The 25,571-nt window shown below is 36.2% G+C and overlaps 1 protein-coding gene across 2 annotated transcripts; it reads right to left on the bottom strand.

Moving 5' to 3' along the window:
• Positions 1 to 6,677: 6,677 nt before the first annotated feature.
• AADAC (arylacetamide deacetylase) lies at positions 6,678 to 25,191 on the bottom strand. 2 transcript variants are annotated; one of them, XR_011920286.1, is made up of 6 exons: positions 24,909 to 25,191; positions 18,551 to 18,773; positions 14,641 to 14,710; positions 12,629 to 12,800; positions 9,327 to 10,338; positions 6,678 to 9,295 (listed from the first exon to the last, which is right to left on the bottom strand). XR_011920286.1 is itself a non-coding variant. In XM_072407993.1 (5 exons), exons 1-5 carry the CDS (start codon positions 25,044 to 25,046, stop codon positions 9,730 to 9,732), a joined length of 1,212 nt encoding a protein of 403 aa, XP_072264094.1. In that variant the 5' UTR covers positions 25,047 to 25,191; the 3' UTR covers positions 6,678 to 9,729. The 2 variants fall into 2 exon arrangements, 1 of the variants encoding a protein (XP_072264094.1); XM_072407993.1 differs by having other exon boundaries at positions 6,678 to 10,338.
• Between the last annotated feature and the right edge of the window lie 380 nt (positions 25,192 to 25,571).

Raw genomic sequence — 25,571 nt, forward strand, 5'->3', positions numbered from 1 at the left:
AACAAACTTCAATGCCAAGCTATTCAAACTAAATATTAATCTTCACATTATCCATGAAAATTATAGTGTCACACTTGGTTAAATACATTTTGTTCTACCTAACTTTTTTCTCTAGGAAATATATAAATATTTTACATAGTTGTATGCTTTTAATTATGTGTGGAGAATTTGAGGTTTTGTATGTGAAGAGGAGAATCTTATAAAAGAATAACAAACACATCTAGTGGCTGCCCAGGTGTGAGGGGATGGTGAATCTTTAATTTAAACGACAATCTACATAAATTGTGGTCATTCTAAAAGAAAGCACGTTTTCTAGTAATGCATGACATCAGTTCAGTTCAGATCACTTGCCAGATCGCTTGGTTTTTAAGAAAGACTGCAACAAGAACTATAACAACAGGCACCAAAGATGTTGGGTCCAGACCTTAAATTTTACTTTCAACAAAATTATCTGGGTTTGAGAAAGGTATTGTACATGATGGATTAATAAAATGATAGCTTTTTGTCTCTACAAAATTTCTTGCCAAAAGCAGCATTTTTTTTATATTTTTATACCTGTTTGATATGAGCTGCCTAGTGATAGAAAAAGTTGAATTTGACATGAATTCCTGTCTGTATAATCATTTACACCATCCTGCTATTTACCTACTTTATGTACCCTATGTATTATCTCTTTAACATTCTTTGGCACACTGCTGAACAAGCCCATACTCATCATAAATCTAAATATTGCCAGATAAAACAATACCTGCTTTCAAGTGACGACAATTCTTGGAGCAATACACCATTTAAAAAAACATAATTTAGGAATTTATAGTAAATCTGTGCAAGGGCTGAACTGTAACCTTCTAATGTCTGTGTTACTTCTAATAAATAATAAACTGAATGCTACATTTTTAATGTCCACAATGTTAGATCCATCATTTTGTATGTTACAATACTTGCTTGACTATACAATACTTGCTTAGCCATGTATCGAATGTATCACAAGTTTGCATTTGTATTTATATCAACTATTTAGATAATGCCAGTCAATTGTGTTATTTTTTTAAAAGAAATATTCACTTACAAAAGAAATATACAAATATACGTGAAGTCTAGATATTTGGGCAGGCTATAACTGAATAACTGCTTTTAGTAGAATGTAGTCATTTTAGGGTACGTGTTCCAGAAGCTAGATTTCTATTAGCTTTTTAAATTCACACAAATGTTTTTTGTTTCCTATTTTTATCTTGCTTTATCTTTTGCCTGTTTTAAAAGATGAAGTTAATGTAAATAATTTCCCAAAAGCAGCCTGTGGCTGATAATTAGATGATTCAAATCATTTTTGACCCATTATATATTAGTGTGGCTTAAAGAGACAATACCTTACATTGTAAATTTGTAATAAATATATTTTTATTCAGCATTTGCCTGAAATTATAGTGTCATTTCCCTTTTTGCATTCTGAAAAGCATTTCAAAGTAACATAAGCGGCTGGCAGGCCAGAGAACTTTCCACTGATGTCCTTACAAAGTAAAGGCTTCTGGCGGGCTGTACAATCTTCCATTTTCCTGTATCTGCATATAAAAATTTTCTTCTAGACAATAATTGCCACTTGTGGTGTAGCATTTGATATCTAAGTGAAATCTGGCTGTATGGACATGTGAACTTCAAAGCTGTTGTTACCATAACCACTAGAGAGCTCAGAACAGTAAAATTCCAAAATCTGACTGGATTCGGAAATTCTGAAGTTGGAAGTGCAATTTTTTTCATGAGCTGTGCTGTACCCAGTAATGATTGGTATATGATTGGTATAGTATGGCTAAGTCTATCTGGCCACTGGATTTTGACAGCTGTTGGGTAGTTGGATTGCTGACAGGCAAATTTCTGTGGCCAGCATTGTCCAGTAGCCTAGCATCAATGACAATGACAGGTATGGTAACATCAGATCCCTCAAATTTCAAGTTCCGATCAAAGGTTGAAATAACTGAAAAGGGGTGGGGGGGGGGGTATGGGGGTATCACAGGCTGGTATTACCTAACAATGCTTGCCCTGTCAGTACAACCTTGGATGACAATAATGGCTTCCAAATCAGAAGGGAAGCATTGGATGACAATAATGACGTCTTCCATTGATACGGTGAAGTGAGTGAGTGAAGACCCCCAGTGACAAGCGTTTTATTTGTAGGATTACCAGGTAAAAATAATCAGGAAAAAGTCTGAAAAAAAGGAAACTAACACAGCCAACACATTCTAAACTTTTTAGGTTTATATGTATGTATATATATATATATATATATATATATATATGCAGATCAAACTTTAGGTTTAAAGCATAATTTCCTTTGCTTGGTTTCTCCTTTACCCCCACAATAATATGCATTAATTTTTGAATGAATGTGATTTAAAAAAAAAACATTCCATTTATTACAGACTTTATCATTAGGTCTCTTCTTGGTGCTTCCTACAGCCATGTAGGCCAATCATTGTTAGTGGTAGGGGCTAGCAGGGAGCTTTCTGAAAACATCAACACCCTCCTCTGCCCCAATACTTCTTCCGAGTCCTTACCTGTAAATAAAGGAATGGACAAGCCCTACGAGAGGGATGGGAAATGTCAAAATGCCTTAATTAGTTCAGCTGTATGACACCAAAATCTTTAGGGTGGCATTCAGATCATTACTGAAGGGGAGAACTATCTCCTTGCTCATCACTAATGTAATAAGCGTTTATCTCACTGACATCCAATGAACTAATTCTAGCAGGGGTTGTTTAAACCTAGAAATTATTTACAAGGTTCTTCTGGGGTACAAAGGTTGAGAAAAGCTACTCTACATACATAGAAAGGAAAATGTTGCTTTATTCTGCATACAATGTAATATGAGAATAACAGTCACTGTTGTACCCACTCATGCTCCGTGCAATTACTAAATTACCTTTAGTTGTATAGTGGGAACAATGAAAAAGAACTCACCTAGTAGTTTTTAGGATTTACAGTGATTGTAGCATAATTAGCACACAGCAGGCTTGAACAAAAATGTCATGCTTTAGAGATTAAGTTTTAATCTTTAGCACACTAATTAACTTTTTATTGGATCTTTCAGGTAATTTTTCCAACTTGATTGGATAATTGGCTTTACAGCCTATTTCTTCAAAGCAGATTTCATTTTAAGCTGCTTATATATTTAATATTGCACATTCCATGATTTTGTTAATTGTGAACATATATTTGGGCTGGGTTATTATCTGTATCAGGCAATTATAATAATAATTATGTATTACATTATAGTGTTAATATGCATAAGGTGTTTAAGACTTTTATTTTAAAACATTGGTGCTGATCACAAGGGTTGGCACATTGCCTTGTTCTATCTTGCTGTTAGTACTTTTGCTTACTACTACTAATTATGCCACAGTCTTGGTGCATTTGCTATTAGTCACTTGCTGCCATTGTTTTCAGTCAGTCCTTTGTGTGATAATTGCTTGAACAGTAATACCATTGTTATCATACACAGCTGCAGACACAACAAGAAGCACTGTGAGAGAGAGAGTCAAGGGAGAGAGAAGTGGAAAAACATGGAACACAAAAACATTTGCTTGTTTTAAATATATTTACAACCATGTGCATTAAAGTGAATTTAATAGCAGCTGGGGCAGCAAGTCGATAAACAGCAGCAGCAAGTAAGTGCAGGACCCCACAATTTGTAAACAAAAGTATTACTTTTAGGTGAAGTATGACATAAGCAGAAAACAGAAAATAAAACCCTCGCTGATGGTGGTGTTAAAGTGACATTCATGGTCATTCTAGAAGTGATCAAGGAATAGAAACACTTGGAGACACGGGTTCCTTTTCATGTCTGGTAATATTTTTAGCGCAAAGATCATTTTTGTATTGCAAAAGTAGAGCCAGGGCTTAAGTTTGTAAATGTGATATTGAATGTGAGATGCCATCACACTGTATTTTGTGAGAGGCATGCTTGCCAGCAAGAGCAAGTCTATTTTCCTCCTTCTTTTCATTAGTGCAGTTTCAGCTCAGAATTGATACTTCATCATCGGCCAATGCCAGAGCCCAATTTTATTTTTGGAATGCCTGTAAACTTTCCAAGACTGGACAAGATAGACAATCATTGGGAAACCTGGGTAATTCAAAAAACCTTAAATGGAACTGGTCCAGTTTTGAAAACATTTGCCAACTAATGGCAGATGATTTTAAAAAATCTGTTTTCTGATTTGTTGTTCTCTCATGATAGTCTATCTTCTCAAGTCTTCTCATGTCTTGGAGAGCTTTATTAAATCAGACCTATTGCGTTCTATTTTACAGTAAATGATTATTGCGTTCTATTTTACAGTAAATGATTACCACCTGTGAATTTGTTCCATGTACTGCCTCCTGGCAGCCTGCCTTCTTCTAATTTATATTATTATTATTATTATTTTTTTTGTACCAACATCTTCTGTGGCTTTCAACAATAACAGTACTACATACTATGTACACATACATTTATATGGTGTAAACAAGGGAAATACACATAACACAGCACAGTGGCTCAGTGGTTAGCACTATGGCCTTTGCAGCGCTGGGTCCCAGGTTTGTATCTCAGCCAGGATACTATCTGCATGGAGTTTGCAGGTTCGTCCTGTGTTTATGTGGGTTTCCTCTGGGTACTCCGGTTTCCTCCCACATTCCAAAAACATGCAGTTAGGTTAACTGGCTTTCCCCCCCAAATTGACCTTAGACTGTACTAGAGATTAACATACATAAAGACATTACCATATGATTGAGGAAGAGACATTAGATGTTGAGCCCCTTCAAAGGACAGTTAGTGACATGACTATGGACTTTGTAAAGTGCTGGGTAATATGTCAGCGCTATATAAATACTGTGTAATAATAACACCTTTTATGCAACAATGCCATGATAGAAAGAGAACCCAGACCAAGTCAGCTAATGAAAAAAAAAAAAGGAGGTATAAAACTTGGCAGAGGATACTTGCCTGTGTAGAAGAGGGTGAGGCCAACTTGGGTCAATAGCTGGGAAAGTTTCCTTTGTCAAATAATATGCACTACTGTGTCACAACAGCCTTATTTTTTAAGATAAGCCCTCAGGGGGAGTTCTGCTCTGAGGACTGCATAATCTTTTAATGAAAAAAATAAATGACTTTTGCTACTGCTGTGTCAGACCCTTACAATGTTCTTTACTCTGAAAGCTGTAAAAAATGTATTTAGTGGAATTCAGGGATCTGCTGCCTCTAGGGATGGGTATAAGACCACTTATTAGTGTGCTCTGAGGACTTTGTAATTAAAAGAATAGCCTCTCTCCCTTATTGCCTTTAAAATCTCCCCCCTTTCTGTTTATTGCACAGTGTTCTGAATACCTGAGGGTCTTCCTATGCCTTTTTTGTTGTATTTGGTCTCTATGTAACCACTCCAGAAATTACCCTGTGATGAACGCAGAGCTGTCTCTGCTAGACCTACATGGCTTTTTCTATGCCAACAACAGAGGTGGGACTAATGGGACCATGGATCCAACATGGATTATGGACACTTCCAAAATGCCCTTGTTCCAGCCAATAATAATATTTTCATAAGTACAGGTTTTATGAACTGCCAACCCCCAGTTTATTTATCACCACAAAATATGATGTTCATAGAGACCAAACTAGGTATGTCTGGGACTTATAGGTCCCCAGGCTTACTTGCGGCCTAGGAAAGCAGTTCTTGGTCTCAAAATGCTCACCATAGTGATCCAGCTACAAATCCGTCATCTACTTTATACAGAATAGTATATTGGAAATATAAAGATTAGGAATAAATGTGTTTCAGAATTCATATAAGAGACGCTCTATCTGAACTTATATGAGGTTTTTGACACCTGGGACACAAGACTCCAACTTTTATAAAACTGGAGACACACTGTCTACAGACAATTAATTAACATCAACCTATTACAACTTAAGATCCTTTGTTATTTTAAAGGGGAGAATAAATTCAATTAGCACAAAGACCTTACACAGGAAGACCCTTTGTTAATTTTAAAGGGGAGCACTGGAATTAATATTTTCCACCATATCACACTAAATATTTTCCACAATATCACATACCCCATTTACTTTAATGGGACTGATGTTCAGCTCCTTGATGAACCAGAACATTGGCCTATGGGTTTGTTAAAAAACAGCAAACCAAACTTAAGTACAACCAATACTGTTCATAACCATGCTGCCCTCAGGAACCAAGAAGACACAGTACAGAAGACAAGAACATAATCATTTCATGGCTGCTGTACCTCCCAGAAAAAGAGGTAGTTGGTGTTACGGACTTCTTGTGAGTAAGGATGACTCCTTATGAAATGATAGAAGAAGTGGAAGTATGCCACATGGAAGTAAGACATATCCTAAGACACCATTATAAGGATTTGTAGTGCTGGGGGACCACCATCTTTCCCTCCACAGTCTGTCAATAAAACAGACCTATGAAGTGCCATAATCTACAGAACCATCTGGAAAATTTAGTTTTAGCTACTTTTCATTAATAATTAAATGGAAAATACACAGTCAATGTGTACATTACTTTATACTGCAAAACTGAAGCCTTGTTATAAAATTCCTGGAGGCTTATGAGCAGAAAATCCCATGAATCAAGTGATGCAACTTTCCACAAGCTCTATATTTACCAAAACCAAAGATGTGAAGAATAAAATCTTCATTATTATTTTTTATTTACCATAAATACAAGCATAAAAAATGCTGAAACAGTCTTTTACCAAAAAAGACACTGGCATTATACAGGTCTATAAGCACAGAGTTTTACCACGGCATTCAATAAAAAAATAATATATTCCAAACATTATTCAGAAATAACAATAATACAGACATAAAAAGTACATTTAATGTGTCATTTAATGTGTCAATGAGTTATTGCGCACAACAGATCAAAAAGAGATGATAGTCAACTGTCTCCACTTCTATTATTCTGATTACCTACAATTTCACAGATTACTGCTTCATTTTGCATGCAGAAAACTTTGGGCTTTGAGCTATAAAATTATATTGTTGCTCTAGAACACTTTACTATATTGAAATTGCCTGAAAAAGTTTCCCAACTTTCATTTTAGTTATTTGGCAGCAACAGTTCCAGTACTTTAAAAATATGGAATCCAGAGAAAGACAAACATTTTTAGAATGAGCTCTGGAAAGTTAGGCTATACAAACTGACTCTCCAAAACTGGCATTCTTAGGTGCCAACCTACTACAGTATAAGCTGGTACTGGGTTACAGGCATATTTATATGTACAGACTGTAACTACAGAGAAAGATTTTCATAGTTTAGTTCAACATAAATTTTGAGTAAATTGTAGTTTTTGTGTAAATCCTTTATGTAGCTTATTCTTCTTAATTTTTTTATACATAATGACAACAGTAAGTACAACTGTCCTTTCTTCCTTGCTCCCTATTTTTATACCAACAATTTTGGCTTTTGTTTGGTTCATTGTTGAAAACCTTACATAAGGAATTATAGATTTTGCTTGTTTTGAGCACATAAGCCATTCCTCTACAACAAATGAATACTCTAGTAGCATTTACACAAGTCTACCTTATGCTGCCAGGAAATATAACATTTTTATTTTGCAAAATTACAAATATAAAAAAGTATAGTCCAACTATACATAAATTCATGACTATCCTTAGGCAAAATGCAAATCCATACTTAAACTATTACCAAGAAGTGATTGTACACCAGCTGTGTGACACTATATTTACAATACGATGGATAGGCAAACAGTTCTTTATATAGAGGTATAGGTCTTGGAATCTACAGTGCTGATTAAAAACTATAAATCCAAGCCAGGTACTGGTAATGTTTTTAGTATTTTTTAGTAGTTTAGAGCCTTTATTATAAAACTAAAGTGCGTAATACGTATGCTCAACACAAGCTGATGAATTGTCTAAATGTTAACAGACATACAAATTTTCTGCTACCGGGTATTAGCCGCTCTGGCAATGTTAAGTGAGTTTATCTACTTCATAGCTAAATATGGTAACTTCAGTAGATAAAAAGAAAGTTTTTAGTGACACCAATGATCTTTTCGGCTAACTGTATGGGTGACATTCCTTCCACTGGCCAGAGGCATTCTGACCACCATGCTGATATACTGTGAGCTGTGAATGCAGTAAATAAAACAGGGGTTAGTTAACACTTAAAAGTTATTTCAAGAGTTCCTCCATGTTATAAAAGTTGAGAAACACTGTTCTACAGGATGAAAATATTTGTCATGTGTCCCAGCACTTTTTCCATCTTTTATGTCTTTGCCTGGATATACATTTGGTTTGTATGAATATGCTGTTTTTTTTATGACTGCACAAAAGACAGTGCCCCTTAGTAGGTAGGTAGTATTTTATAGGCTAGGGGTCTAGGCACCATGTGTTAATCCAAAAAAGAAGTTTGAATCCACTGCCCAATAGTTTCCCACCTAAAATGGCTTTATTACCCTGTCAACAAAGATAATATTACAAAGTGTGAACATTCACAAGTAACATCATGAAAATCATGAAGGGAGATCTAAAAGTCTCCTGATCACCAAGGAACAGTTAGCCATAGTTCCCACTACTACCTTTAGTGCACAAGCAGTTTTTTAAAAGATCAATACATGAACTTATGTACTTATGAAAAGAGATCCATTACCAACTTAAAACATGAAGGTATAGCACAGAAATCTGAGTATTTTAAATGCTTTTTGCACTGTTTGTCTTTTGTTATTTTATTAAATTTCAATGAGAATTTCAATTTGCCGAACACATTTAGATTATCATGCTCACCTCTTCTGGCAGTGTATATTTGCTGTCTGTGTTAGCCCAGGTCCTCCACCCCTCCATTTATATCTTAATCTTTATTTATTTACCTTACATTGCCTAGCGCCAGATATGTGAATGAAAGGTAATACTAAAGAACCATTTAACTGACAGACCTTAGACTTTAGACACTGCTGATATCACATCCATACTACCAATCGCCAACAGCAATTTTAGTTCTTTTGTCTGCACAAGGAAGGCTAAACAGGCAAACATGCATTAATTACGATGTACATAAATTTTATAGGAAGATTTTTGTTAAAATGAATGGTCTGGTGACAAAGGTTTCTTTCAATGCTGATTGTCATCCTGCTTTTATGTTCATTAACTGGCAGTAACGTATCTCTAAAATTGGGGGGAAGGGGTGTTTTGGCACTGATTGACATAATAATTATTACCATTAAGCCAAGATCACCATACATCTATGCTTACAAAAGTCTCTGTTCTACCTTTTTTCCCTGACATGTCCTGTATCCCATGTTTACATGGGATACAGGACATGTATTTCATCAATGTATTTTATTGCATTGTAATCAATTAACTGACATGTATGTAGTAAAACTGCAGCATATATGTATGTACATTCATATATGATTATAAACACAGGCATGATCTGTAAACATCTAATATATAGATTTATCCTCCAGAGTGGTGCCACAGGAGTATATTTGTTGTGTAATGTTCCTGTTACCTGAATGATGGACATTTTATGTGTCTAAGAACAATAAATGACAGCATTACAGAACAGTACAGCAGTATGCATGTACAGAATCTTCACATTTTAAACCCTGCTTAGAAAGATAGATTAACATTTCTCAGTTCTGATTTCCAAACTTCTGAAGATGGATAAAATTATAATAAAATGTTTTACTTTGTCAAACTTGTAGATAATTGTTTTCTATTCACAGATTGTTACCAAGCCACTTTAAATATTCGTCTACTATGTGATGTGCTATAGCAAAATCAAAGGGCAATGTGTTTAGTAAAAGAATACCATGAAAGGTGCTGTCATAGTGGTGATGTACTACTTCAACCCCAGCTTGCCGCAGTCTTGATACAAACATAAAGCCGTCATCCCTTAAGACATCATACATGCATGTAATGACATATGTTAATGGCAGACCTTTTAATTTTTCATCTTCTAATAACAATGGAGATGCTCTTGTATCCAAAATCCCTGGGTATTTTTTGACAAAACTTGAGTCTCCATACTCAGGCTTGTGATAAACGTGGTTGTTTTTTAAACTCTTAGGCAATAAAGTACTCCAATTTACAAACTTATATAAATGAGCTTCTTGTGGTGGTATATGCCTATTAGAGAGCATGGCTTCAAATAATTTCCTATCCGTGGTAAAATATTCACTCCAAAAACGCACCATGAGAGTCCTGGACAGTACAGGCATGTTGCCATTTTCTCGGTAAGATGGAGTGTTAAGATCAAGGCTCTGCAGAACTGGGTAGATTAACGCCTGAATCTTCAATTTGACTTTGACTTCTGGGTCATGCAACAGCTGTAAAAATCAAATCAATGTTATATTAAACAATGAAATCAGAGCTTGAATGTCAGCAACTTTTACACATAGTTTGGTTGTGTTTATTTTTGTTGCCAGCATGAAGAGCTTTTTTGTTTTATAGGGATGCTGCAAATTAGAGGAAGAGCGTATAAAATAAATATAAGAGTTGTCATTGCTGATTTTTAAAGCTGAACACTAGGCAAAATGATTTTTGTTCATTGAAGTGTGCTCCCCACACTTTGCTGGTTTTGAATTACCTTACTTCCTACTTTTTCCACTGCTGGCCAAAGTAAACCATGGGGGAAGCCTCAATGCACTGCACAGAATGACCTTAAAGCAATTTGTGCCCCTCGGGTCAGTTTAACTAACACCAATTAACTTTTTAAATAACCGTGGGTGGCATTCTTCTCGCTGACCAGAAATATAACAGGCATTTTTCCAACTGACCGCTACACTCATGTATTGTTAAGGTGCGTACACACTTCCAATTTTTATCGTTCCAATCGAACGACGAACGATCGATTGGGCAAAAAATCGTTCGTAAAAAAGTAACCAACGACGCCGACGAACGAGGAAACTCGTTGGAAACGAACGACCGGACCGGCGGATCGGATTGGACGACGATCGTTGAACATCGTTCGTGTGTACGGTCGTTCGTTGATCGTCCATGGTCAGAGAATGCGTGATGAACGAACGTCCGTTCACTTTCCTGTCGTGCACATAGTTCCTCTATCGCTTAAACGATCGTATCTATTGTGTGTACAATATCTACGAACGATCGTGTCGTTACCTCTATGTGAAGGATCGGTGCTATACGATCGTTCGTATATATCGTGCAGGAACGTTCGTCGTTCGTTTTCCGACGATAATAATTGGAAGTGTGTACGTAGCTTTAGTTGTGGATATTGGTATTATTGTCAGGGATTTCCCAAGACCTCAAGGGTATTGCTAGTGTTCCCCCTATGTTAAAAAGTTTGAGAAACACTGATCTAGAGCATCATAAAATAAAAGGGATACGCCGGCAGCTGCAGGAGCAAGAATTATAAGTAAATTTATTTCATCTCTACATTTGTTGTTGTTTGCCTGGAGTTTAGCAATAAACATCAGACCTTTTTCAGAATTTTGGGAGATCTGTGTGGCAAATGATGCATATTTGTCTGCTCTTTATACTCCTTTTTAATTACCGCCTGTGCATAATGTAAAATAATAATAAAAAATGTTCATATGTAAACACTGCTTATGACAGCAGTGCAACGGAAAGAATAATAATTGATTATCTAACATACTTTTATGGAAGTAAGATAAGGGAACAGCTCCTTTGCCCCCCCCCCCAAAAAAAACGTGGCAATCAAAACAAGATATGCCACAAATTTAAATGGTCATATGTTGGGACATTCAACTAAGACATATCTGAGGTCTGTCTGCGTTCCTATAAAGACAAGAGCGGGGTTGTCAATCATGGGGTTGTCAAGTCCACACACTACAGTAAACCTCTTTTTGTGGCCAATTACAATTGTGGAAATTATTTTCATGATCATGATAATCTCAACATAAAGTAATGATAAAAGGGCGTGGTAAAGGAAACTGAGTATTCGGTAAAATACAAGACCCGGTTCTGCCAATATAAGATAGCAAGTCAGAGGGGCCAGCAATGCTGGGTAATAGAGTGCAGGGAATGTTATCCTTATTCTTACATTCCTAGCTAACCTCTCTTAAGTCCGAAGAAAATTGGAGTATAGAAGTTGTCAAAGGGAGCTGGGAGCTTCTGAAATTGGATGGTGGCACCCATCTAACTATCTATACCAGTGTTTCTCAACCAGGGTTCCTACAAAAGTTGCTAGGGGTTCCTTGAGCAATGAACAATTTGTGCCTCTCGAGTCAATTTAATGAAAACAATCACCTTTTTGGCTGTTTGAAAGGGTGACAAAGGGTGAGGCATTCTTCCTATTGAATACCACACTAATGTACTGTGAGCTGTGGAAATAGTAATTAAAGAAATGGTTCCCTGAAGACCTGAAAGTTATTTCAAGGGTTCTCACAACAGGTTAAAAGGGTTAAAAAGGGCGAGAAAATCTGATCTCTACACTGTGACAGGGTATGCAAATAAAAAAATCTGGCTGAACAAAATGACAGTGGCCCCCACAACAGACACAGATAATAAACATTTTCTTAAGATCTGAGTTAGATTTGGTATCATTGCACTTTTTTAAGCAAAACTTTAAAAAAAAGAATTTTCATGTTTTTTTGTTTACTGAATTTTTATCGCTTGTAAAAATAAAAATCATACCTCTTGCGTTATTGCTGCAGCTAAGTTTCCTCCCGCACTGTCTCCAGACACCGCTATGCGGCTTGCGTCAACTGAGTATTTATCAAGGGTACTCTGCTGTAGAAAGAACTTAACTACATTGTGAACGTCATCAAACTGTGTTGGAAAGTGAAACTTGGGAGCCAGTCTGTAGCTAAAACAAGAGTAAACTGAGTGAGAACTGCTTATTGATTGACTTTAATTTTCGAAATATATGTTTTTTACTATTTGTATTTTCTCTACATGAATTCACCCAGAATGTAAATTGTAAAGCTGAACAACAGGAAAAAAATGTCTGTTTTGTCCAGGACAGGAGGAATATAAAAAGCAACTTTGTCCTATCCTTTACTCCTGTAGGATAGGCTTCCTCCTGGCTACACAACCGTTCCCCCGAAGTTCCCTTTCTTTCCCATTTTATAGGTCACAGGCACTCATCACATAAAAAGCACGACCAGCAGTCACAGAAGACACCGAGGTCCCACCTACAACCTAGAATGTTGGCAGGAAGAGAAAAGCGCTGGCTGGCAGGCAAATCAGGGAAATATTTTTGTTTTTTCTGTTCCATAGGCAAAATAAGCATTTAACATACATTTTAACACTGAAATATGATTGATTTAAATATATTCTCAAATTCCTACACAGGATATAAATTCTGTTTGTAAACATTATATATATATATATATATATCTGGAAGAAATACCCAAAGAAAATCAATATTCAAACCCACATACTCATGCTTCACTACGTATTAATGTTTGTTTAGCCTGGATTTGAGCTTTTATGATAAAAAGAGAACATACTTACATCTAGGCTTAAATAATACATAATATGCAAACCATCCCAATTGATCTCCAATTTGAGGATGTTACGTTTTGGGACCAACACCACTTTAAAGAGCCAGCTGATGATTTGGGGTATCTATAAGGTATATCTACGGTATTAATCTAGCCACTAATGCAGGGGGCTCTCCTCTTAATGAACAGCATTTTAGAACTCTGGGCATATTCTTATTAGCATCCCAAAAATGTTTATTATTAATTATTTCAAGGAATCATCAGGTGTAAAACAGATGAGAGGCTGAGCTAGGGGATAAGTAAGCATTGGCAACCAAGGGTAGCTAGGGTTAAGACGTGTGAATTCCTGCACAGTAATACATAACATGTCTTCAGTATGGGAAGATGTTTAGGTTCCTTACTTGTGCAAACTACATTATGTGCTAATGTACTTGTAAAACTATTAATGAGAAATATTGAAACAGAAAAGGACTACTAGGTTCCAAAGATTAAAATCTGATTGGATTTTTTATTACCTTTTATTTTAGATTAGTAGTATTGAAATAGGTTTAAAAAACAGTGGAGTTGTAAGGCCCATGTACAATTTTCACATTTGCCAGGGTTTAAATATTTAGGAAAATAAAAAAAAGATGATACAGTGAGTGTCTCTATTTGATCACATAGTGCACAGCTGCAAGCAAACATCAGTGAAGGGCAGATTTGGCAGAATTTATCACGTGAGGGCGGCATAACCAGGTATGATTGTTCTGAGGCCTGACCCCTCTTTTTTATCTAAAATATTACCAATTACATGGTCAGCAATCCTGCTTTATAATTAGAAATCTGAAAAGCAAAATCAAATTTACTTTAACTGGCTTCCAGGATATAATTAATTTCACACCTAATGAAATCTTCACGGACCAGTAAAAGTACAGTAGCTCGGGGAAGAAATAATAAAAGGGGCTCGGAAAATGGTCTGTCCCTAAGTATTGCATTTTAATCCAGCTTTTCCTGGTACATATTGACACAGTTACTCAAACATTCAAACTGGTGAAAATAGAAGCACATAATTCTTTATTTTCCAAAGATAATCTTAATTATGATTATCTTATTTCTTGTGTAAATGCACATTTTGACATCCTTGTTTATAATCTGTTCTACAATATAATTTAGCAAACAAGCAATTGCAAGGCTGTCAAATGAAGAACAAACACAACCTACTTGATTGACACTACCACCGCGTTGAGCTGCTTTACTGTTTGTCTTGACAGAAGATCATATGGCTTCATGGCTGTAATTAAAAAGAATCAAACTGCTATATGGTAATTATCTTGCATTCCAATGTATATTAAAAAACATTGGATGATTTCGATGATGAGATCACTGAACATTTATACTATAGTGACCTAATTGTTTTTGACAAAATCATATACATACTGTATATATATATATATATATATATTTATATTCATAGTCAAATTCTCATCTTCACTTTAAATTACCAACCTGCACAGTACAAAAAACAAAACAAAAAATCCTAAATCAAAATATTATTTGACATGTCTACCCTTTGCCATCAAATTCCCATTTTTTTTCCTAGTTTTGCTTGTAGACTATGGGCCTGAATAAAGCTCTTAAAGATATACTATCCTGGGAGAACCTGGGTGATTTAGCAAATCCGAGATTGAACAGATCCAGGACTGATAGCAAATGGTTTTAGAAATCCATATCAGGTTTGTTTAATCACCCAGGTTCTGCTATGATAGTCTATCTTCTCCAGTCTTGGGGAGCTTTAATATCAGGCCCCTCTATCTTTAAGGAATGTAAGTTGTTCCAAACATCCAGAATAACTATTCACATTTCCCCAGTGGATTTAGTTGTTTCTGTTTCTTCATGTAATATGTAATTCCAATCATGTTCCATGATGTTGAGACCAGGCCAGACCAGGAGAACAAACCTCCCACTGGTGGTATTCCAAGATAAGTGACTATCTCATCAAACTTTTATCAGGCGATCATTTATTTCGACCAATGCTCTGAGGTCATATGCACAAGTGCAAAAAAAAACTTCACTGTTTTTTGCAGTCATCCTTGTAATACTCTCCAGGCATTTGGTGAACATACTGCCTTCTGTCAGTCAAATATTCCATATTTAGACTATTTAGTCCAGGGCACCTGCTCCCATTTTGCCTTCTTGTCCAGGTCAGTGGAGTTCCCTTGATTTTTGCCAGGTCTGCCCTGATGGAGCCACTGGATTGCTGAATGAGTTCTTTTTTTAATGTTGCAACTTCTTTGGGATTCTGCAGAAATCTTTAAACAGCAAATCTAGAAACACCTTTTCTTTTTGACATTTTACACTGTGAGAGCTCAATACACAAAGTATTATTTCTACAATGAAGATATTTTACTACATTCAAAAAACACATGAGGATTTATTAAACTGTCAGTGTTTGACATTTTTTTTCCACAACTGGTAAAGCTTTGTAAATTTAGCCCATATTGATGCAATGAGACCTTGGGTCTTTTTGCTGTACTTTCAACAACCTTAACATGTTAGTAATGTAGACCACGTTTCATTCCTTTTATAAGGCTGACATATTTATTCAATATTTTATCTTGTTGATCAGTAGCATTTATAACTATATTACCAGCATTTGGGTTTGGGATAATTGTTCAATCAAGACTAGACCAAAATCCCTAACTAATGCTGTTTTGATGACAAAGGGTGGGGATTCGACATACCAATTTCTAAAATTTGTAACTGTTAATATAGTTTGTTTTTAATAATAAATTAATAAAAATATAATTCAACTCTTTTAAAAGTTTAATTGTAGTTTCCTTTACAGTGCCTAACACTCTGGCTTAACAAACAGGACAAAAGCAATATACAATCTGCAGCAATCTGAGCCATATATTCGGTGTTCAATTACTTTATGACCTCAATAAACTACTGTAGAATCCAGTCGCTCTGGATTACTGCACTTTGTGCTTTATAACTTTGGATTCTATCCCCCTGGATAAGTAAACATAATATTATTATTCAGAAGAAAAGCAAAGAAACCATAGATTAATTATTGAAGATTCCGCCTTGATGCTGGGGCCCTTTGTAAATAGGACATGTCAGGTCTTTAATAATGACTTTACAAAATGAAAATGCAAGGGGCGTACACTAAACTAACATACCATTTATTTGTTATCACATGCCAGGTATGAAAATGAGAGTTATGTTGCACCATCTTCAATGGTTGCACTAAACATGACATTTCCATAATATCTTAATTAAATCAAATCCTATTTATAATGATTGATTAGAAAAGACCTGAGAACATGTTGCCTCATGTGGTACAAGTTTGTCCAAAATGAGTAGAACCTTTTGTAGCTAAAGGAATGGGTGATAGCATCTTCTTATGTCATGTCATCTTCTTATGTTCTTATGAAATACAGAAAGTCAAGCAGCTCATTCTGAACTCGACACGTATGACTAAAAGCTAAAGAATAGAAAAATAGTTCCAAATCAGAAGGAAATGGGCCTGAATTAATAACGCTCACCAAAGCTGGAGAATGAACCCAGGTGATCCAGCAAACCTGGAATGGATTTCCTAATTGTCATGTGCTATTTGTTAGCAAATGTTTTCAGTAATGGACCAGTTCCATTCCAGGTTTGCTGGATCCCCCAGGCTCCCTGATGAATGTGTATCCTCTCCAGATTTGGAGAGCTTTAATAAATGAGGCCCAATATGTCTGATCTTAGTTTTCATGCTCTGTGCTACCCTGGAACAATATGGAAAAGTTAGCCTTTGGTAATACAAAAAGTCTGCATAATAAATAATTATTACACCAAACATGCTGCTTTTGCTTCAACACTTACCTTTAGTCCCAAGCTGCCCCTCAGTACTTCTTTCCACCACTAGATGACATAAGTGTGCAGGTTGAATGACTGCCAACATTCAACTTACATTCACAGTCATGGACCTGCTCCCTGTCTGTGAGAGGGGCAGTGATGAAGAAGCAGCACACTGATGAGCCCATCTTTACCCTCCTATCAGCAAGCTCCTTGTTAACACCTATTGGCTACTTGTGCTGCTTCCACCTCTCCTAGTCTAAACTCTGCTTTACAGGGACTACAAAAAGTTTGACACCAGGTCATATTCAAGTACAGCTCACACTGCTTGCATTTAAATATACATTTCATGATGTAATATTGAATATTTATTTCCACATTTTTAAGCAATTCTTATTTACTTCTGGAAATCTAGTTTTCTATTCTCTTGATTTCACTTGATATTCATATATGCCCTATTTAAATGTAATTCATTCTAATCCTTTCCTAACTAGCTTCTGTCATCATTAGATGCAAATGTTAAAAATCTAGTCAAAAGATAAATTCCTAAAAAAACATGTTGATTAGTGTAAATTATCTGAACTTTTCAGAATCAGAAACCCATTGTGCCTGATTCATTAAAGCTTTCCAAGGCTGGAGATCATACACTTTCAATAGTGAAGCTGGGTGATCCAACAAACCTGGAATGGATCTGATCCAGGATATGATTCAAAACATTATCTATCAAATAGCAAATGACTGAAGAAATCTATTCTAGGTTTGCTGGATTACCCAGCTTCACTGTAGAAAAATGTATCCTGTCCAGCCTTGGACAGCTTTAATGAGGCTCAGGTGCTTGGCTGCACCTAACCATATGGCCTGTAGACCTCTCATGCTTTTTAGTTTCCACCTACTTCCTCTGAACTACAAGTCCTGGTAACTCATATAGATAAAGGATATTTATTGATTTGAAGGTATGCTGGAAAATGTAGAGTACTGTTTTTTCTTTAGGTGTCACATGGTTACATTTGGTGAACACGTCCACTGGCTGCATCCAGGGATGGGAAAAATGTGCTCCAGTGCAGTATGCAAGGATTCAGTGAAACACATGTTTTATCCACCACTTTGCTTCTATGCACTGTTTATATTCACTTTTGAACCCAATTACTTTTAGAATTTACCTTAGGGTATAGTTCGTCGTTAAAATGCTAAAAACTCATACATTTTACAGAAGCATACTTTGTCTCCTTCAGTGTGACTTTAGGGAACCAAAATATATATGAACACTACACAATATTAAAAAGCTACTTACATGCACTTCCCAGACACCATCCTCCACCATGAATGTAGATAACTGCTCTCCTTAATGCTTCTGATTGTAGCTTAGGCACATATATTCGCACAGGAACGTTGCTGAATGATGTGTCTGTGACAGTAACATATTCATCTGAAACGGGTTCTGTATGTTCCACCTTTGTTAAAAGCATCATAACGTCCATGTAATGTTTCACACCAAGCAGCTCAGCTAAATCACCCTGTAATTTAAGTGAAACAATACACAATCACTGCCGATGTAAAAGGAATAAACGCTTAGAAGAAGAAAGTAAAAGTGAGGAACTTGCCAAATGCAAACACTCAGGTTTCATCTTTTATTCTCTGGGAAAAAATGTTCCCTTCATTTTATTGAGCAGTGTAATTATACCCCACCGGGGCTAATAGTCACGGCATGATATTCCTACATTGATACCAATAACTGAGACATAAATGTACCTCCTGACACAATAAACTCACTTAAAATCATCCCACTAACACCAATTATTGGAGCGCAATCTGCCCATTGACACTAAAGTTGAGCATTCATCCCATCAATGAACACTAAAGATGTTTACCTTCCAACACTTGTATTGTAAATTGTTCCTGCTTTACCCACCAAGAATTATTTTCTTCCCACTGACCACTGATGGCTACTGACAACTATTAAACTACTGCAGCATGGTTTTCTTTTACTTTCCACCAACTCTGGGGAATCTATGCCTCTGCTAACCACCAAGAGTGGTCGGTTTGTGATCATTGGTTCTGTTCATTTTTTTCTGACCACCAGTATCAGAACATTTTTTTCATCCTAGTGACCACTGGCATAGAGAACACTGACCAGTAATGTAAAGAACAGAAGATTAAATCCTACTGACCACTGCACTCTATATGCTATGTTGTATGTTACATAGTCCTGACTGCTATAGTGTGCAAGCTTTCTTACACTTTAAATGTGCGTATTATCTCTGAAATAGCACCTTTTTTTTAGTCCCCAACTGGATTTTTTTGGGGGGATAGGATTAGAAAAAGTGTTGCTTTCAATTCTCTTTTCTAAGTTTGGCCATAAGTCTTTTGCCCTGGCATATTCTTTAAGGTCTCAGCCATCTGCCAAGGCAATAATTGGTGCATACCCTAGATGTAATAAGTTTCTTAATAAATGTTTACCTTTTACTTATGTTACAAGTATTTTTTCACCTGAAAATACAGGAAATGCTTTGACTTGAGTATAAACCTAACATTTGAACAGTCATCAATAGAAATGTCAATAAAAATAACGTAACTAAAAACATCCATGGTGTTTTTTTTTTTTTTTAACATTTATTTAAAAGTGGATATTAAAATTAAAATCACATGGACTCAGTCTGTATATCTTTTTCCCCTTTATACATGTTTAAGTATTGTGTACTTTTGAGTTGGTTATGATGGGTCGTTTGCTGCTAAATGATCGTTTATGATTATTATTGATCACTAGTTATGTAATTATATACAGTATGTAACAAACTTATGTCTCATGTCTTCAAAGGCATGAGTTAGTTGTACACTTTACATGGGGACACAGTGTAATCTACTGGTGTGACCCATTCAAGTATAAACCAAGATTATTTTTCTAATGGCATTTTAAGAGAACAAAACGTGCTTTATACTTAAGCATATATATTAGTCAGGGACTAGTTAGCAAGAATTAACAGACAATGAACGCTTTCGGAAACGTGTATGTCGTATACAATATACAGAGTGCAGGGGTTCAGTGTATGCAACCTACAGCACAGCCTACAGAGTGCATTGGTAGATTAGTAACTAAAAATGTTCATATTAAACACACAAGTATTTCCCTAATATGTTATTTTATCATTTAGCAGATCAGAATAAGGTGCCTAAATGATAATTCATATAGTAAAATATTTTGCAAAACAGTGTATATTTTTTGGGGCGATTCCTCTGTTTTTCCTCTGTTTTCCTCTGTTTTGTAGAGGTAATTTTGTCATGTGAACATTTTGTTTATACTTTACCTGCACAGTATTCACCTGGACTGGCTAATCCAAAATTATACAATGCCAGTGTTCTGACCTTGTATTGGAACCACCCTGATATATACTTGTATTTTTGCCCAGTGCAAGTTACAACTGTATGAATAATTCTATAATGCTGATTTATTTGTTAGAGAGATATCATTTGCCAAGAGGTTTGTATATGACCTAAACCTTTAAAACACTATTCTGTAGCTTGGCTGACAGCTTTGCACGTAATGCTTTCTAAAACTTTGCTGGCTATGTCCCAAATCTGCAAAACAAAGTTTTGCTTATGAATAAGAAAATCCCTATTAACTCATGTATGTTTGCCCAGTATTTATACAAGACTATAATTCACTAGGGTTGTGGCTGCGGATAATTGTTAGGGATGCCAATCACATGGCTTTGAAAACGCCAATAACAAATGTTCAAGCTGCATGTATTTCAGACAGTAATCTTTAGATGGATTATATATTTAATTTTGATCTCGTGGCAAATCGGGACATTCTTGCTTACAGAACATGTAAGCGAGAACGGCCTTTTGATTCACTGCGAGGTCTTGTTCTCACCGAACTCAGATGAACTCTCAATGGTAAGCACTTGCGTGCCTCCAATCAGCTGTGACCGCGGTTTCCACGGTCAGGAGCTGAACTTATCAATGATAAGCCACTTATCAATCATAAGTACAGCCCTGTGACCGTGGAAACTGAACTCAGATGAACTCTCAATGGAGAAACTCAATGGAGCTTGCGGTCCATGGAGAAACTTCATTGAGAGTTTATCTGGAGTTCGCCTGCAGTCACAGGTAATTAGAGGCACTCGCATGCCTCCAATCAGCTGTGACTGCTCCCGGGCAGGGAGTGTGGGAACTGGACTCAGATGAACTCTCATTGAAGAAACTCCATTGAGAGTTCATCTGGAGTCACAGCTGATTGGAAGCACTTGTGTGCCTCCAATCAGCTGTGACCCCAAGTTCCAATGGTCACTGGGCTTATCAGCCGGGTGACCGTGGGAACTGAACTCAGATGAACTCTCAATGGAGAAACTCCATTGAGTGTTCATCTGGAGTTCGCCTGCAGTAACAGTAGGTTCCCACGCTCCCAGGGCTGTACATATGGAAATACGTATTCCATGTGATGAGTAATACATACTCATAACATAACATATAATGTTATGTAATACATAAGTAATACATAACCACATAACATAACAATTGTGCTATATATCTAAATATTACTTTTTAGATCTGTGGGTGCCAGAGTGGTACTGGGCTGTACATTACACTCCACAATATAACCGAACTGGTCAGATACAACTCTATTCTTTCAGCAATACAAGTCTGTGTTAGGGTGCTTGAAATGAAAGGTGTTATCCTTACTTTTTAATGGGCTCCCAGTTGTCATGCATGAATGTAAGAGGGTCATACAAATGTGTAATCTCTAGTGCTAGCAACTGGATGTTTACACAGTGAATAACTCACAAACATTAAAGATGAACAAAGTAAAGGGAATGTGAAGAGGGTAAAGGAAGGTGAAATATTGGGTTAAGAAAAGTAGGCTTTTAGGGGACCTACCAATTTGCCCTGCACTGTGACTGCTCCATCACCATCTAAACTACAAGTTGGGGCTGGAAAAAACAAGCAATTGTATTCTTTAACCGAATACCTGGTGTGTCGTATATGTGTATATCTAAGGAGTGGATAAACAAAAAAGCAAATATTTTGGCAGGTAAAACAACTCCCTTATGTGTATTTATTCTGTGTATTTAGCTGTTTGGCTGAAGTTCATGCCTAAGTATGCTGTCTTCTCCTATAATGTAGCTGAAGCTATTACTCATTGACAAACTAGACCTAATTACTAATAAATGTTCCCTATAATATCCCAATCTTGCCAAGTCAGTCAGAATCTCATATTGACCTTATTATCCCTCTATATTTTCAGAGTAATCAAACACAGACTTTATACCCAATTTATTAGTAGAGCCTTGTCCCATGTTAGCCATGGATTAATGCAGAAAGATTTTGGTTCAAATGATACTCCCATTGACAAAGTTATAAAGTTATTCAAATTGCAAGCTTTCTGATTTGCTTAGATTCCTTTATCTAGTCAAAACATTTTGTATTTTTAATAACTCAAGTTATCCAATAAAAGGTATCACTTCAACCACAAAGGTTCTTCATTACCCAATATATTTGGAATTTAAGTTCATTTAAGTTGTTTTTTCTGTATCTGTGACACAAAGATTGGCTGTGTGTCTGTCACCTTTGGCATAAAAACAAAGCTTCATGTAGTGTGTATTTGATGTTTAGAGACATTTTTTGAGTTAAGATAAAATATCACAAAGTCCAACCTCAGTGTCAGCAGATAAACAGATTGTTGTTAACTACACACTGTACATTCTAATATGTGCAGAATACTCAGATTTATTCTCATACAAATTAATACATTATCTGGGCTGTGGTAGAATAATGCCCATCCAAAAAAAGTTTTTATTAGAAAAAAGAACTACCTGCCATGAAGCCAGTTTTTTAATTCGATCAAACCTCAATATGTTGCTTCATTCCACACACCTTTGTGACCTTTTGTAAACAATTTGCAACCCTTCACAAACTATGACAAGGTTGTGTTCCTTATATCTAGTATTGGCTCAGAGATTTTTTTATAGAAAATCTGATGAAATAAACAAATATTCAAGGTTCTTTGTTACAGATAAAAAGACTAGTGATGCAGGACGGTGATACCCTCACAGGTCCATCTATTTGCTGTTGTTAGAGGACCTCACTATCATCAACCTTTATTGTACAATACAGAAAATGCTGCCATAAAGTTTAAGGCGTTGAAAAGCTCTTAAAGACCAAATTTGTGTAAAAAGGAAGATATTTCAATGAGCAACAGTGGTTACAAATAGGCACTCAGCTTAATTTTGTAAAATAGAAGGTTTTCAGTGAACAATGGACAGAATCTGCTGTATTTTTTTAATTAGGTTGAAGTTTAGCAGCAAGTAGGTTTTTGCACCACTCCTCAGTTATACATCTGGAATCTATCAATGCTCTCAAACTTTAAGGCCATATCTATACTATTTGGTACTGAAGCTAACGCTGACCATAGACACATGGAGGTCCAAGATGTAAAAATCTCAGCATTGTTCTAAGCAGTCTTTCTCCTGTATGCAGCAACTGTATGCAACAATTTAGTCAATGGATGAAGAAGGGTAAACCTTTACATAGTGTATTCTGGTGTATTTTGGTGATAACAATAGACATAATCTCTGATTTTCTACCCTGTGATCCTTAGTTAGGATCTTTTGAATCCCACCAAGAACATGGGGTTGGTGTCTAATCTGGCAAAAAATGGCTAAATTAGAATAGTGTCTTCCCATGTACTTGGGCACCCCAACTTTAAAATTCTCATCCTTGCGGGGCTGACAACTGCGCTATAGAAAATATTTCTCCCACAGTCAAGTTTTAAAACTAAATAACAATAACTAAAATGTATCTGTTTCCTTACCCTGTACCGTATACCTGTTCTGTAGTTGTTCTGTAGGTGAGTATATATTTTCTACCATCTTATCTATATTGTAAATTACACTGACATTCTGAAATTGGAGATTTTAATTTCCAGACGCTGATCTAAATATGTAATTACATAATGTACATACAGTGTAACCGTGCAGGGATGCAGCTGGCACATAACTTTACTGTCAATATATTTATATTTATTGATTGCAGAGGGATCCTATTTGTGCACAGGGTAAATGTAGGTTTTTGTATAATACTACATTATTAGAAGCACCTACATAGATCATAAAAAACAGCATCCTGGAAGATATTTGTGGTTCTAATAGTTTTTTGTTGATGTTAATAATTATTTAGACATAATGCCAGTAATTTAAGCAAGATTTTAAGATGTGACATTTGGTAGAAACAATTGAAACACTGATTTAAGAAAAATAGGATTATACATCGGTGAACTAATAGAATAATTAACCCCAATCTTCTACTAGCACTGATCAGATCTGGTAACAGAAATGTATTAATCACTGGTCAAATAAAGAATACATTTTATAAGTACTTGCAAACTCAACTTCCATGCAATCGCAGCCATAGGTCAAGTAAATAAAATCCTATAGTCATTTTTGGACTGACTTCAGAAACAGACTTTCTACCACCTAACCATACTACAATTTAGCAGGATTTTCTAAATCCTGATTACAGATTTACATTGCTGGCATGCAGTTTGTCCTTAATGCGTATTTAAAAGCTGTTGAAAATGACAAAAGGATTAAGTCATTAGAACAGCAACCCAGGATTTCAGAGGACAGAATATAATACAATAAGGATGAACTTACCGCATGTCCTAGAGTTCTAAAAGTTGCATCCAACAACATCACTTTAAATTTCTCTTCTACATTGTTTGGCAGAGGCTTGTAAATGTAATATGCCAGCAGCACAGTCATTAGCACAAAGAACACTGATTTTGATGCCATGTCTAACTCCAGTGCCCACGTCTGTCAAATGATTAAAGCCTCTTCTCACAGACTGTGTTGCAAATCAGCAGCAGAACTGATAGAACAAGTTAATCTGCTGGACCAGAGCCCTTTCGTCATCTGATCTCCACTGCAGGCTGCAGAAATACTGTGGCAGGCAGTTGGGTTGATCATTGCTATCAGGCTTTGTCACAGTTGTAGCACATAGTACACTTAGACTACACACCCATATTAACACATCATGCCTTAAATGAGTTATTTCCATTGTCTATAGATAGATGGGCACAATCGTACATAGAGCTCAGACTTAGGCTATGTACACACGTGCAATAATTGTCCTTGGAAAGGATCTTTTCCAACAACTAACGACTGCACGATGCATGAACAAGTGGTGTACATATAGTAACGTTCTGCTCTATGGAGAGGGGATGGGGAGAATGATGGAGCTGCACCTCGCTGCGTTCTTCCCCCTTCACTTCCATTACGTTCGTCATCCGTGGATCCACCAGGACGGTTGTTCAAACG

This window comes from Pyxicephalus adspersus, chromosome 4, assembly GCF_032062135.1.
Source record: "Pyxicephalus adspersus chromosome 4, UCB_Pads_2.0, whole genome shotgun sequence".
NCBI lineage: Eukaryota > Metazoa > Chordata > Amphibia > Anura > Pyxicephalidae > Pyxicephalus > Pyxicephalus adspersus.

What these genes read in the sequence shown, in the direction of transcription:
- AADAC (XM_072407993.1), bottom strand. Translation starts at nt 25,046, where the DNA reads ATGGCATCAAAATCAGTGTTCTTTGTGCTAATGACTGTGCTGCTGGCA. An exon ending in ATGGTGTCTGGGAAGTGCAT is followed by an intron (nt 14,711 to 18,550) that starts GTAAGTAGCTTT and finishes TTTTAATTACAG; the next exon opens with CCATGAAGCCATATGATCTT. An exon ending in GCGGTGGTAGTGTCAATCAA is followed by an intron (nt 12,801 to 14,640) that starts GTAGGTTGTGTT and finishes CTCTTGTTTTAG; the next exon opens with CTACAGACTGGCTCCCAAGT.